Source organism: Mus musculus, chromosome X, assembly GCF_000001635.26.
Source record: "Mus musculus strain C57BL/6J chromosome X, GRCm38.p6 C57BL/6J".
Taxonomy (NCBI): Eukaryota; Metazoa; Chordata; class Mammalia; order Rodentia; family Muridae; genus Mus; species Mus musculus.
Genome location: NC_000086.7, coordinates 51,139,551 through 51,155,520, shown reverse-complemented (window position 1 = coordinate 51,155,520; position 15,970 = coordinate 51,139,551). Strand labels below are relative to the sequence as shown.

The 15,970-nt window shown below is 38.3% G+C and overlaps 1 protein-coding gene across 15 annotated transcripts in view; it reads left to right on the top strand.

Moving 5' to 3' along the window:
• The window catches only part of Mbnl3 (muscleblind like splicing factor 3), a 92,497-nt gene that overhangs the window by 50,470 nt on the left and 26,057 nt on the right, over nucleotides 1-15,970 (top strand). Inside the window, exon 1 of one of the 15 annotated variants that reach the window (XM_006541438.1) lies at nucleotides 9,026-9,129. The exons of 12 other annotated variants lie outside the window; for them this stretch is intronic. In XM_006541438.1, the coding sequence (XP_006541501.1) occupies nucleotides 9,073-9,129 (57 nt within the window). In that variant the 5' untranslated portion in view covers nucleotides 9,026-9,072. Of the gene's footprint in view, nucleotides 1-9,025; nucleotides 9,130-12,186; nucleotides 12,243-15,970 lie in introns of those variants that run through there. 2 more of the 15 variants (XM_006541439.2, XM_006541441.3) reach the window with 2 other exon arrangements.

Sequence of the window (15,970 nt, the reverse complement as noted above, 5' to 3'; positions counted from 1 at the left end):
GAATGCCATCAAGGGTGAAACCATTTGTGTACATATTTGTCAGTCTGTTGTAGCTCCATAAGCCACGTGTTCAACTTGAAATTAGATTGCTTGGATGAATTTGCAGTTACTGAATCTTTTAAAAGTAAAGACTTAATTGAATATCATTGGATTATCACAGTAATATTTTAACATAGTTTTCAGTGATAACCATTTAGGCAAGATTTTAGGCTGAGGATCTGGTAGTATTTCTCTGTAGATAAGACTACTAGCTAGTCTTGCAGAAGACCTGGGTTCAATTTCTGGCATCCACAACCATTTGTAATTCCAGTTCCAAGGGATCTGACACCCTCATCTGTCCTCTGTGAAGCACCAGGTACAAATGTGTTGCACAGATATACATGCAGACAAAACTCCCATACAAAAGAAATAAGGAAATGATGTTTAATAAAAGAAAATTAGAGTGGGAAATAGATGAATGGTTGAATTGTCAAGGTGCTTACTCTGCAAGCATGAAGACCCTAGCTGGGATACTAAGCTCCCACATAAAAAGCCAAGTGTGCATGCTTGTAATGCCAGGACTACAGGTGGAGAATGGGTGATCTCTAGTGGATTCCAAATTCACTGAGGATCCTTTCAAAAAAAAACCAACAAAACAAAACACATGATACAGAAGGACGCTTAGCATCAACTTCTGCCCTCTACATACTTGCATGCATGTGTGCATCCCTCCAAACCTGTGCACACATGTACCACACACACACACACACACACACACACACACACACCACATATTTTAGACTGGCTGTAGCGGCACACACCTGCAGTCCTAGCACTGAGAGCTTGAGAAAGAAGGAGCACGAGTTTGAGGCCAGCCTAAGGTACCTACTGATAGCCCATCTCAAAAACAAAGTTTAAATGAAGCTTTAATAAGGATCTCCCATTCTCTGTTATTTTATTTGTTTTGTGATAGATGCTATTTTACTATTATAACTTTTTGTGACTAGAGCATAATAGTGCCTTTAAACTAAAAGCACTTGTTCAGTGAAACAAACATCTTATGGATGAAATTTTTATAAAATTATCACCAACTTTCTTTACTCAATGGCATTTAGCCTAGATTTGAAGGCTAATAAAGTACAGATTTGTGTGAATGGAATTCTGTTCCTCAGAATCATAGACCTGTTCTTTATTCAAATGTTGTTGGATATTCTATAAATGTTGAATTTTGTGTACTTTTACCTTATATTGGTACCTTCGGTGTTTTTCTGTCTGGCTACCATTAACTATTATTTTTTAAAAAACTTGTGTGATAATCTAGCAAAATTTAAACATAACTTTGTATTAAAATGTTTAGCACAAGGTAGATCGCCAATCAAGGTGTTATTAGAATTAAGATTAGTGATAATGAGATCATTCTTATTTCTTGGAGTCTGACCATAAAGGCAATGAAAATTTGTAATGCAGGGAAGCCATGTAAACACTTAAAAAATTCTTAATAACTACAATTTAGTAGAAAGACTCTCCTTTGAAAACAAATAGAAAAATACTGAGTATAGTCTGAAAATATAATTTTATGGAGGGTATCTAGGCAGGCATATGAATTATAGCTTTGAATTTTTTAAGTCAGTAAACTCTCTTGCACTCTCCCCGTGTTTATGACCGTTCCTGGATAGCAATGTCCGGTATTCAAAGGAGAATATTCTGAGCCCTGTGAAATCCTCAGTAACCCAGATATGAGCCAGTTTAGGCCGCTGACTCTGCTTTCTTTCAAAAACAGGAAAGATAAGATGAGCATGGTGGCTAGGGTCCGTGGTCCCTGAATTTGGTGGTTGGAGATAGAAGCATCAAAATCTCAGAGTCTTCCTGTCCAGCCTGGGCTACGTGAGACCCCATCACAAAACATACAAATAACAACAGAAGAACAGGCAGGAAGACAGACAGACAGACAAAGTCAAGTTCCTGGAATTTTTTTTTAAATGTTTTGACAAAAAAGAAAATAAGTGAAGTATTTGAAGTATTTAGTAGCATTCAGCTAAAGTCAGCTTTGACAATGACTTCCATAACTGTGATTTGAATGTGCTAATGGACAACTGACCTGTCAAAAGAATCAAGGCTCTTTTCTTCATTTTTTTTTTGCCTTGTTTTGATGGCATGTGACATCTATTCCGTGTTTTGAGAGGTAGGTCAGGGAAATCCCAAGTGTCCCCATAAAACTCGTTCTTCCTCCTTCTCAGCTATCCAAAGTCATCCTGGTCACCTTTGCTATCTCTGCTATAGTCCCAAGTCCCCAATGGGCTTCAAGTCCTAGTGTTCGCTCTACCTCTCCTTAGGCTCTGTAACTTGGAGAGAGATGAGGCTGACCTTCCATGATAAGTGTAGTATTGAGTGGTTTCCTTGATCAGGGAGAAAGCAAGGCAATTCAATATGTTTTCCTACTTCTTTACGGTTACCTGAAAGCTCTTACATTTGGGGCCCAGTCATGAACTTTACTCTAGATTTTGGATATTTGATATACTTATCCAATTTTAAAAGAACATCCTGTCATCCCTACTGCATCAAGTTTACTCTTCAGGACTAATGTAATGATCCTATTGAAAAAATACCTTTCTTCTTGGTCCTTTTCAAAATCTGTAGACGCATGTTTGAGTGGAAACAGAGCAGGTCAGCATAGGGAGAGTCTCATTCCGTGTCTCAGTTGCCCTTTTTTTTACAGTTTGTTAAGTTCCTAGACGACTTCGTTTAGACATGCTACCATTCTGGGAACATTCCAGGATTGAGAACTAGAGATCTCAATTTAAAAAGCGGTATCCAGTGATACGATCTATCTCATTTATACACAAGTCACATCATAATGTGTTGCATACATTCAGTACACGTATTTTTCAGTCTAAAGGAAAAGTGAAGAAGAAATGCAGTCAGTGCAACTTGGCAAAAGAAAAATACGTGCAACTTGTTGAATGGGTGTTGGTATTTTCTTCATTATGTGAAAGAGGGTGACTGAGAATATACAACAGCCATAGCATATTTAAGGCTCTTAGGGCTTTACCAGCACTATGTAGGAGAGGGGATGGTGCGTGTGTGTGTGTGTGCGCATTGCATGCATATAAATAAGCCCATGTATGCACATGCAGAGACCGGAGGAGGACTTTGGATGTCTTTCTCTAGCTCTCTCTGCCTTATCGCCTGGAGACAGGGTCTTTTCTTGAGCCAGAAGTTAGCAGTTGCAGCTAGACTGGCCAGCCAGGAGCTCTCAGGATCTTTATGCCACCAAGGTTACAGATGAACTTTGTGTCCAGCGCTTGCTTTGAAAGTTAGGAATCTGCTGATCTTCAGCTTTAGATTATCCATATTGAGACACTGTAGTCAGCACTGGGTTGTTTGTTTTGAGGTAAAAGCAAGAAAATGCTTTTACCTCATATTTTCCAGATATGAGGGATGAAGAGGAGGAGTAATGTTTTCAAATGACTAGGGCTTCTGCAGCCAGTGAAGGTATGAATTTAAGGCAAACTGGGGGGAGGTTTTTTTTTTTTTCAATTCCATTTGAGTCCTTAGCAAACACTCAGAAAAACACTCTGGCAAAGGTTGGAGAGCAAATATGCTCACCATGGAACCAGAGCTCTCATGTACTTACTTGCCATTATAACTAATAGCCCTATTTTTGTAATCAGAAAATGAATTCATTTCCTAGTAACTTTGAAAAGCCTCATCTTTCGCTTTAGTGATCTACGTTGGCTTTTGTGTACATCACTGCTAGCACCATTACTGATGTCAGAGTCATGGAGGAAAAATGGGCAACTCTTCACTGTGGCCTTTTAGAAATAGAATTATCAGCAACAGGAAAAGATGCGTGGTAAAGAGCTAAATCCGTTTGATAAATAGAACAGTATTCCCTGAGAGCAGCGGTGCACAAGAGTATGGTGGCAGACTATCTTTATCTGAGCACTTGATGTAAGTTCTCTTGCTCTGTCCTACACCTGCTGAAGAAGACAATCAAAGAGTAGGCTTGCTCTTCTGTTTTCAAGAAACCCTACTAGTGATTCTGATAAACATGAATATTTGAAAGGCTTTAGTTTAGAGAAAGAAATGTAACAATTCAAAATAATTCTTCAGCGCTGCAGAATCTTTACAACTGTGCCTTGTTCTTCCCAGGGTTTTATATATAACCTGACATCTCTTAAAATTCTTTGATCATAGAAATTTTATTTTGTGGATCATATAGAAACTTCTCGTGGAATATTGTATAGGCGATTAGCATATTGCTGAATAAATATGTGAAAGTGAAATGAAGTAAAATGGTCATAGACATGTGTCTGTTATAATTGCTTTAGAAAGGGTAGTGAGTTTCTGTACCCCCAAAGCTCTATTGTCAGTATTGTGAAACATGCCAAATACAGATACAAAATTTTATAAGCAGCAAATGTGTGGACAAAGTATTTGAAGGCAGTAAGGTGCCTTGGTCTTTAAAATGTGACCTGTAGCTAGGATAAAGCACCTAGGTTGAAGTCCACACCTTTGTTATCTCTGTCAGCCTGGGCACTTCCTTCCTTTTATATTTCAGTTCTCTCCACTAGGAAGAGTCAATGAAATGATGTGTTTATAACACTTTAACCAGTGTGTGGTAAACACACAATGAAGGCAGACAACGGTATTAAGATGGATACACGGTGAAGAAATGCAAACCAGCTAGGTGGGGCGCACACATCTGTAATTCCAATACTCCCACGCTCAGGCAGGAAGGTCAGGAGTTTCAGTTGAAGCCAGGCTGGGCTATATGGTAAGACACTGACTCCCCAAAATTAAACCACATCACACCATCCTATAAATTCTTCAAATGACTTTGTTGTGATGGGATTAGTAGAAAACCTAAACCTGTGTTAACAATAGTCACATGGCAAGTAACCTAAGCAAAAACTGTCTGTACTTCTTCCCTCCAGCATCCTTATGAGCAGTGTGACTACTTTAGCCCTCCCTTGTCCTTATGGAATCTAGTATGTAAAAAACTCACTGCAAGACATGAAATGGAATAAGATAAAAAAAAATGCTCCAATTACCTTTAGTAGAAAAATCCATGTGTGAGACCTGCATATTGATGTTCTTACACTACCTGACTTATTTTACTTTATTGGTTTTATGAAATATTTTCTAGACTGGAATTTGACTTGCCTTATGGAGACAGTATAAACAGATGAACTCATTTAATTTTTTTTCAAAAGTCCCATTTTCTAAACTTTATCCTGGTTGACAAGGAAGACACAATATACCTAGGGTAGATTTGTTTTATTTGTATTGTTCTATCCCAACTTGAGGACTCCACTCAATAAAGTACAGATTAGATTGCACTGTAGCACCATGACACCATTCTGTGCTGAATAAAAAGTTTTCACATTGTAAAAAGTACCACGTCTTTACAAGTATACCAGTCCTTCTCTAAGTCTTCCAGCTTTTTAAGTTACTGTGGGAGTAAAACTGATAAATTTTAAATACAGCTAATTAATTCTCTCTGCTCTTTGCTTTGCTTATGTTTTTCCCCTTGTTTGGGATTTGGAGATACACATCTTTTGGCAATGATGGTATTTCAACTTCTTCTCTGTAAGAGCATGAGGCCTCTCATTTATGGCTGAAGGGTTGATTTATTTTAAAACATAAAACCTTCCTGAATCTCTTTATTTTACTTAAACTAGTCCATGTTCTAGTTACATTGTTTGTAGATGCTCTGATTCAGGTCTTTGACTGGTAGGAACAGTTTCATCACTGTCAAATATTAAAAGCTCCCCAAAAGCAGAAGGTGAATTTAATGAGATTGCTGCATTTACTGAACCAGGCGTGAAGAGGATCATTTTAAAACACACTTCTTCAAAAAGTCATGGCAGTGGCCTCACTCAGGGCATTTTGTTGATTCACTTTATATCTCTGAAACATGGATCTCTGAGTTCGTAAGAAATTGTGGAAAGTTAGCGGGTGTTAAGGCCAGGCAGAATCAGTTCTTTCCTTGTCTACAGAACATAGAAGATGACTGATCTAAGTTTTAGACGAATTTCAGACACATTTTGCTGAAAATAGCACTTTATTTAAATATAGTACACTTGGGGTTTGGAGTTTTATTTTGAAATTGTATGACACGCTAAACTGTCTTGTCTCTAGAGGTTACATTTTAAAATAAATCTTAAATAACGGATTTAGACTACTATAGATATAGATAAATATGTATGAAATGACAAAGAAAGTGTGACTTAGTTCATGTTGCCAAAGATTTTAGAGGTGGCCCGTGTCACCAAGTAAGACTTTCTGTTTGGAAATGACATTTTTGTCACTAATTGGAAGTATGATAAGAGTGGGAAGAGAATGCTAGTTGTCATGTGAATACGTTTGTCTCTTTCTGAGCTTTGTAGCATGATCTCACGCTTACAAACTTAGCAACCTGTAAGCATTTTGATATAGTGCTCTTAAAATTCGTTATCTGAAGGAGTGTTTATCTTTAGCACAAGGGCTCCTGATTTTTATCTTTATGTCCCTAATTTTAAAATGCAGTAGCAAGTCATCATAGTGCTCATTATACAACTTTTGTGTGCATGGACAGATAGGTGGCTGGATTTTGTGACATAATTATCAAACTTACTGACACCGAGTCTCGCAAAACTAACTTTTAAAAATCTGAACAATAATTAGCATTTTTCTCATCTTATGGTCTTCTTACATGTTTGGAAGATATTTATCTAAATGAAATCCTTGTTTGAAACTTGTATTTCACATTGAGGCAGGAAATTTAATTTTGCTAAATGGAAACCCCAGTGTTTAAGCATAGCACATAACTAAACCCCATAGGAATCGAGAGAATTGCCAAATACCTTCCTACTTCCTGAGTTTTAGTACAGTTAAAACTCGCTTGAGACCCTTAAGTCATGGAAAACCTGGAGTAACTGGCTTGCTTCCAGGGGAAAGAAGTCCCAGTGTAGAAAAGCCAGTTTGACAGAGGTGACTTGCAGTTCTGGCCTGAGGAAGCCTTCACACAAAAGAAAGCCACAGCAGGCTCTGCGGAATTCCTGATAAACCTAGGAAAGTCCTGGGCCTGGGACGATGCTGGTGGGATGGTCTCTTAGCAATCAAAGGACAACATTCCCATCTTGTTAACTTTGAGGAGACCCCGTCTAGGCAAAAACAAAACAACAACAAAAAATATTGCAATAGAAAATTACTGTTTTGATTTAGGACGGAAATGAAAATGAATATAAAACTGAAACAACAACAACAAAAACCCTGGCCTACACCGTGCCACGAGTTCTTATTTGCTCTTCAGTTTGTTTTTCTGTAGCATGAGGAAGAAGAATTTGATTAGTCTCTTCCCCAGTCCCTCAAGAGAGAGATACTAGCGGCATTTGATGTAATGAGCTAGGGTTTCACTAATGAAACGATACTGAGTGAGCAGGTTCCTTTGCTGGAAGACATATGGGACTTGTATAGTTTCACTCTTTGAGAAAGCTATATATTATGCCATTTCTTCCAACTACTTAGATTAAGACTCCTTGTTTTTGATAGTCCAGCTTTGGAACAATGGTCTGTAGTACACCTCCTAACAAATGCTAAACTGAATGATTTTCTAGGGTCTTTCCACTTTCGTCATTGAATGTTTCTGTTATATGTCCATTGATATATAAAGTTCCCCAGAATAGTATCATTTCATTCACGTGGAACCTACTAAATCTGAATCTTTTTTAATTCTACTCAAAGACTCTGTATTACTAATGAATAAAAATAAATTCGGGACTGGGACTAACAAACGATTCCTAAATTGATTGCCACTTCTATGATATATGTTTATATTCAGCAGTGTGAGCCTATTATAGCCACTATCTGGAATTTATTATTTTGTCCATTAGAATTAGCCATGGCCTTCACTTTTACTTTGTTTTCATTGTATTTTTATTTTATGTGTACGGGTGCTTTGGTTGTATGTATGTTTGTGCATCAAATGCATTCAGTGTCTGTGGAGGCTAGAAAAGGGTGCCAGATCCCGGGACTGGAGTTACAAATGGTTGTTCACCTTATGGGCCCCAGGAATTGAACCTGTGTCCTCTAGAAGAGCAACCAGGGCTCTTAACCACTGAGCCATCCTTCCAACCTCATTTTTTAAATTATTACTTTTAATTTGTAACATTACTATTCTGCTTGCTTGTATGTCTCTGTGAGGGTATCAGATCCCTTAGAACTGGAGTTACGGACAATTGTGAGCCACCACGTGGTTGCTGGGGATTTAACCTGGGTTCTCTGGAAGAGCAGCCAGTGCTCTTAACTGCTGAGCCATCTCTCCAGCCCTGTCCTTTCTTTAAATATGAATAAACAAGCATTGACAGAAAACATTATTCCAATTTTGTGTTTTGAGTATGTACTTGGATAAATTTTATGTGAGTATATATAGAGATGTGCATTAATCTCTCATTTCCCTAGACATTAGTGGATGAGTAGTCCACAGACAGGATTAAGAAAGAAAGTTGGTGTGCCACGAAGTGGTGGTGCACGCCTTTAATCCCAACACTCGGGAGGCAGAGGCAGGCGCATTTCTGAGTTCAAGGCCAGCCTGGTCTACAGAGTGAGTTTCAGGACAGCCAGGGCTACACTGAGAAACCCTGTCTCGAAAAACCAAAAAAAAAAAAAAAAAAAAAAAGAAAAGAAAGAAAAAAAAAAGAAAGAAAGGAAGAAAAAAAGAAAGTTGGCCTCCCTGTTTATTCTCTCCCTAGCTCACAGACTATAAAGCCTTAAAAGATATAAAAGCCTCATTTTCATGCGGTATTTTGTGTGCCTAAAAATTTGTTGTATGTGTCTGGAGTCCAGCTGGGAGTGTAGCTTGAAGATAGAGCGCTCTGCTGGGGCCTGAGTCCAGCTCCAGAAAACAAATAAATAATTCGGCCGTCACATCCCATGCTCCTTCTCAATTTAACCGAAAGAGGGAGCTCCAACAGGCAGCACAGTCACTTAAACATACAAAAAAAAAAAAAAAAAAAAAAGTAAGTGTAGTCTTGCCTCTGTGCCTTAGAAGGTGGAGAGGCTGGCAAGATAAGTGATTGGTGTGATGCTTATGGTGGGAGGAGCTATGGAATGAACAAATTGCCTTCTCCAGCAGTCAACTTCCTTCAGATCCTTGCAGCTGGTCAGGTAAGTTGGAGCTTAGCATTCCTTCTGGGTGAGTAGTGTGCTGATCCCGGGCCGATGGGTCCCATAAGACGGAGCTTCTCAGGCCCTTTGGTAAAGGGAGTAAAATGGGTTTGAGAGGGACTGACTTGATTTAGCTCAGTTTACAGCATAGAACAGTTGCGGAGAAAGTTACTAGAAAAATATTGAATGTAGCATACGGATACTTAGATGGCTTATCTAAAAAATGGAAGTAAATTTGGAGTCTTTTAGTTCTATTTGTTAAATTTAACATCCCTAGGTAGGATTCAAAGCATAAGCCTTAGTGGAGCAATAAAAGGTACAGGCAGCTGCTGTTCTTTTTGTCTTGGCTTCCTAATTGCAGTGTTAGATGCTGAAGGGAGTGTCCAAAGTAAAGGAGCAGTAGTACAGTAGATTCTACTGCTGGGCAGAGACCGACACTATTGTTTTGTAACGAAGTCTATGTAGTAAGTAGCAGTTTGGTCGAGTGGCTTTAAGTGCATTTGGGGGGGGGGGCGGGTAATCCACTAAGTTTTATGTATTGGCATTTTATGTTAACTGCCACAAGACGCTGAAAGCCAGCTTCTATGAATACTTACCATCAGAAGTGCTTCTGAATTTGATAACTTGGCACCAATGTGTGTCTTTATCTTGAGAGTTTAGTTTGGTTCTGGCTATTTTTAAAATAGAGATGATTCATTTACAAGGAGTTGGTTATTGACAAAGTATCCAGTAACTATTCTATCTAAAATGATTGAAGGTATTCGATTAGAGCAAGGGTAAAATCCGCATGGTTAGTTGGTGGGGAGCGAGCGGAGCAGCAGGAGTAGCTTCTGGATACGGGTGAGGTCAGCTTGCTTTGCCTGTGGACAAGTCAGCCTTTTACTCTTATTTACTCTTTCAAACTTCTCCATGAAGAAATTCAAGCCTGTGATTCTTGAAAAGTAAAATCTGTTTTAACGGGAACTAAATTGAGCTTGGGTGGAATATATTTCTTAAGAATTGATAGGTACAGTAGAGCTACAAGTAGGCTCCGCCTGCTGTGATTTTCCTACAGCTGCGTATTTCACCTTTGTAGCTTAGGGGAATTTGACCTACAGCATGCTTAGAGAAATTCTGGGTAAGGGTGGGGCAGCGAGAGAAGCACTTTGTCGTAAACAGACCACAGACCCAAGAAATACAGAGCTCCCCTTAGGAGGGCCCAGGTGCTGATTAGATATGGATCAGTGGCTGGGTTTTTTATCGTCCCTGTCCTACAGTGGGAGTCTATATTCTGGGGATCTTGAGACTCTTTGCATTAGAACTAGGGGGTCATGTCTGTGTGCCTTATGGATTCATGTCACTTCTGGTTCAGTTATACGAAATTACTAGAAGGGTGGTCATATATTCCTTCGGGGTTCATAATCGTAGCAGAAAATTTACAGATTATTTTCTAGACTTAAATGAAATAATAGTTAATTCAACCCAGTTGACTATTGTTCTCTTACTTGGAGAAAGAAGAGGGATCTCACGAAAGGCAGTAGACAGGGGAGCACGGAGAAGTTTTAAGTGCAGCCCTCTAGAAAAGTATCCCCGCAAAGGTTAGCAAACTTGTGTGGCCACTATCCACCAGGCACAGATACATCCCTGGGGGGATTCAAAGATGAGAAAGAGGTCTTCTCTGAGAGACTCAAAGTCTGGCAGATGAGATAGGCATGCAAACAATTTATTGATGTATTTAGCAATAGGTGTTAGGGCAGCGCTGAATATATACACTTGGAGACACAAAGGTAAGATAAGGGGTCGGGGGTGGAGAGAAGGCTTCAGGAAGTCTTTCCAGACACGGAGTCATTTGAACAGATTCCATTTTGGGTACTGAGAACGAGAAAATTGGCTCTCGTGCCTACTAAGCTGCTTGTGAATTAGGGTACCAGCATCTCAAATTTATAATAAAGGTGGTGATATGCAAAATGCTGAGGATACTCGTGGTACAATACATCAATACTGATTGATGATACACTATTTGGAGGAGAAAATTATGTAGATTATCCCTATTAGCTGAAAGACAGAACTCCGAGAGAAAGAAAGTGGAGATTTGCTGGTAACTGCTAATCGCTGGGTAACTACTATGGGTGGATGCGCTCACCGTTTGCTCTTTCAGCTCTTTCCTAGATTTCAGTAGGTCTGTGATACTGCAGGAACTAGACAGCCTGGTACCTGGCAGGTCTAAATTCTTTACTCACTTGTACATCCTCTGAGAAGCCATGTCTAGGAGCACACATATGTTCTAGTGGGAGAGCACAGGTCAGGACTTTGTCCTTCATTTACCCCAGGACCGTTAAAACGGAGTAACTCTTTTTCTTCTTGAACAAATCGTCTGTGTGGTGTGTTTAACATTTACATTTTAGCTACTGATAGGGCAGAGCAATAAGGCTGTGTCTTTGAAAAGGTAACTCGGGTAAATTTGTATTTAAGAGAGGTTATTTTCATCTACCACTCCCCTCCTCTTAACTCCAAACGTATATGAAGAGGCAAGTTATTATGCAAACAGCTGTTTTTGTTAAAGATACAGTATCTGACAGAAGGTACTTTTATCAGCTTCCTAGGGTCCTTTTCTTATTTTGATAGATGGCAGGGCTCTCTCATGAACGTGAAAAGTACTTTTCATAGGTTGTTTTTTTTTCCCAGTTGTTTTTTTTTTTTCCCACCAAGTGCATAGTATTCTGTTAGCTGACAGACTCTCTCGTAACTTCCAAGACTTAGGTGCGATTTGAATCATTACAATGCTACTTTTCTTTCTCCGGGAAAGACTTGCTATTCACTTGTGAAAAGCCAAAAGGTACGGCAAAGGCAATAGATTGAATTTTGGAGGTTTTATAAATGCTCTGCAAGTTTCTCCTTTATCTGTTATCAACTTTTTGATGCAGCTGTGGTTCGCAGATGTCATCAACTGTTCCCTCGCCCTGCTGCTTTTTGGTCTCATTTTCCCAGACAGTGGGTGGGAAAAGAGGGAACTGGAAGACACAGCAGAGTGGGAGGACTTATTTCAGCTAAAACTATTTTCCTTCTAGAATCATGCGCTAACTGCTTAACTTAATAACACAATGATGACCAGGTGAGGGTCATATGGTTTTAAGGTAAGTAGGGCGAGGAGGGAAATTGAGGCAAGCCTTAATGAGTTCATTCTTTAATTCTTTTCTTTTTTCTTTTTAAGTCTCTGTGAATGGTTAAGGGGCAAGGAAAATTGATTTACATGGCTTGACCAGCCCTAGCTGCTGTTTTTAGGATAGTCTCTTAGGCCAAAGGATGTTGTCACCCAACATTTATGAAGTCCTTCAGTGCATGGTCTAATAATTACCTAATACATGGCAATTCTGACACTCTTGGTCTAGATAACAATGTAGACAGCTTGACACGCCCTTGAGTTGGCTGTGGAAAATGAGGGGCTGCCTTTTCAGAGTTAAGATTAGCACTGGGTTATGGTAGATTCATTGTGAAAGGGTGTCTTGTGGCCCACTCACACTGCTTAGTAGTCCCAGGGACGTTCGTGATAAACTTTCTGATCTGTAGTCATTGTTTTTCAAAGGACAGCAGCAGTCTTTGGGACAGTCCCCTCCGCAGCTCATCCTATCCATATATGTTTTACCAAAGCCATTTTACCACTATGAATGAAAAACAAGGTTTACCAAATGTCAAAAACTACAGTTATATCCCTCATCATATCAATTAAAATATTAAAGCCTGTAACTAAATTTCGAGTTCTTGAAAAAAATGCATCATATCTAGAAGTTTATTATCATCAAATGTTCTGCATATAGATACATTGCCCTGAGTTCTAAAGTGAGTTTTAAAAAATACGTGAGAGCCTTAGTGTTCCTTTGTACCAGTGTATTTCACAGTTAACAAGAATATTAAATTACATGATCTCCTCATCTATTGTTTTGATAAAAAATGTAGATTTTTGTATTTTATAAGCTTTCTGTGTCACAAATAGCAGTCTCCAGTAAGGTGGTATTGCTATGCATTTGCATTGTTATACAATTAAATTATGGATTCTGTCATTCAAAACAGGATGCTTTATAAATCAAGTAAAATCTCATAAGTAAGACGAATAACTTTTTTCTTTTTAATTTCATGATGCCTCATATCATGCCTTGGTTTTATAGCCCAACTTGATGTAATTTTTACAGTTATTTTCCCTTTTTTTCTATTTCTGTGTACTGTTTTTGCTTTGTAAAAACTCATTAGTTTCTGAAAAAAGAAGTTTAAGCAAAGTTACTATTGTGGACAGTAAGAAAGAAATCATAAAGACATTCATTTTTTTCTCTCTGGGCTGGCAGGAAATATGCCAGATATATTGTGCTTCTTTCGTCCCTTTGTTCTTTTCCCTTTCTTCTAATACAGTAAGTGTAAATGATGTGAACATTCTGTAATTTTTAGTAAATGCTAAAATCTCAATCAGTTTCTTTTCTTTCCCTTTAAAAAGCACTCTATTGAAATTAATTAATTAATTAATGGGGTAAAGGCACTCTATTGTTTAGAATTCTGAATATAATAGATGTATTTATGTGTCTTTTTCTCTTTTGCAGAGGGATTACAAATCCTATTCCATAGCTACCTAACAGCAATTGTCTTAAGTTATCTAGGCTTTGTAGCCCAAGGCAATCCTGCTCAGCAGCTGCCTGAGTTCTTTTCCTCACTGCTGCTATGTAACAGCCCCAAACCATAGACTTGACGCAATGTCCCAGAATGTGTGTCTGCAGCAAGCTGAAAGATAGGCAAACGTCAGGAGTAAGGTATTCCCACCTGGTTAGAGGGCAAGAACCCCAAATGCAGCTGCAGCTGCTGTTAAAAAAAAAAAAAAGCTGGAATTCAGACCAGAGGCCAGAGATAGACGGAGATTTAAGATCTGGACAATTCCAGGGCTCCCTGCAAATTTGGAATAATTCCGTTTCTCCGGAGAAATGAGATGGTAAAAGAGAACAAGATTTAGGCCTAGACCTTGGGGAAATCTTTGCTCTTGGGGTCCAGAAGGAGTAGCAGGAAGGCTGACATTGACGCATAAGCTACCATGCCGTGGTGGAAGTCACCAAATGCTATGTATCTTCTAAACTGGATATTGGAGCCAAATAACCTTAGTAATGTTGCTGGAGGATAAAGGGTCTACGTATTGTAATTCCCATGCCTGTCTTAGCACTTAAGAGAGATTGTTTATGTAAAATGATGTTTATGGTTTTCATGGGAAGAAATCCCTGAGATTGTGATTTTAGTGTGGGGGAAGTTTTTCTTACAGTGCTTATATGTGTTGAAATTATATAGCTTTTTATAAGCTATTTGTATGAATTCAGGAGAATCAGCTTAAAAACATTTCCAATTCTTAATATGTATAATTTCTTCTTTTTCCAGAATTTAAGAACAAGATTTAAAGATATATTTGAAATGAGGTTATTATTAGATTTGATAATTATTTTAATTTGTTTAAAAATAAATGTACCAGGAGAAGAAACAGAACGGCAAATGATAAGTGTACTTTCAGTTTTTCACACTAGGTTTTAGGTTATACACTACCTCATAAATATATGCAATTATCATGCAAGTAAAATATATATTATAGAATTAATATATATTATAGAATTAATGAAGGCTTTTCAAAAAAGCAGCAACAGTGCATTCAAATTTGCATTATATGTAGCTAGGCAAACGTTGAAGTACACACCATGTTTCTCAGTAAAATTGTAGGAATGACTTCATAGAAAGATAATGAAATATAAATAAGTGAATGTGTGTATCATTTGAGTATTGCAAATAAGTACCATGCTTAGGATGTGTTGAATGAAAACGTGGTCAACTGACTCATTTTCCCCTGGGAATTCAGATAATGTAGCAACTTGCATTCTGAGGCCAAAGAAAAAGGTTGTATTTTTTTCCTTCTTCCTCTTCCTCTTCCAATAACTTCATGCTGGGTAAAGAATCCAGCATCGATGGGAAAAGGTTTTACTTGCAGTTGTACTTATCTTAAAAGGATTATGGTGGATTTAGTAATCCAAACAGGATAGCCTTTAGTTGCTTCGTGTAAGGTTCCTAGTTGAATGCAGTGGTAGGTCATATTAAGGCAGTGCAATAAACAACTTGTCCAGTGACACTCTTTGCTACCACATAATCAGCAGCTGAGTCACCGTTTACAGGATATCAAAGGCATGTGGGGTTGTGCTTTTTTTTAAACAGGCCCCACTCTGTAGCCTAAGTCAGCCTTGAACTCAGGGCATTTCTCCTGCCTGTCTCCACAATACTGGGATTACAGACACAAGTCACCATGCATGGTTCAATAGAATTTAAATATTATCCTCTCTGGAAACTGATTAAACTATGAATTAAAAAATGATGAGAAACTTTAGTATCCACATGACCTACAGACATTGCTGCTGGAACCTAATGAGCAAGCAGATATACAGATTTATTCTCAGATCATCAAAGCCCCCTCAGTATAAAGCGTTGAGGAAAAAGAAAGCTTTGGGACCTACAATGTCCCAGGTAATAGAATCCAGGATTAATAAACTTTAATGTGATTCTTAAAGATCCTCCCTGAAATATTTTTTAATTACTTGTTCATGTGGATCCAGATCCCAGTCTTAAACATGATTTTACATCTTTACATCTCTTGTTAAAAGATTTTTATTTAACTTTGTGATTTCTACTTACATTTTATGGCATACCTTCCCTAGTATTTCTATGTTCTAAATATAATATGGTGCATAATCAAAGTAGAGCAAAACAGAGCAGCTAAGAACATTCTGAACTAAGACCAACTAGATTTTTGCGGTTATGTCCCCATGGGCAAGTCACGTGATGTCTCCTAGTCAGTTTC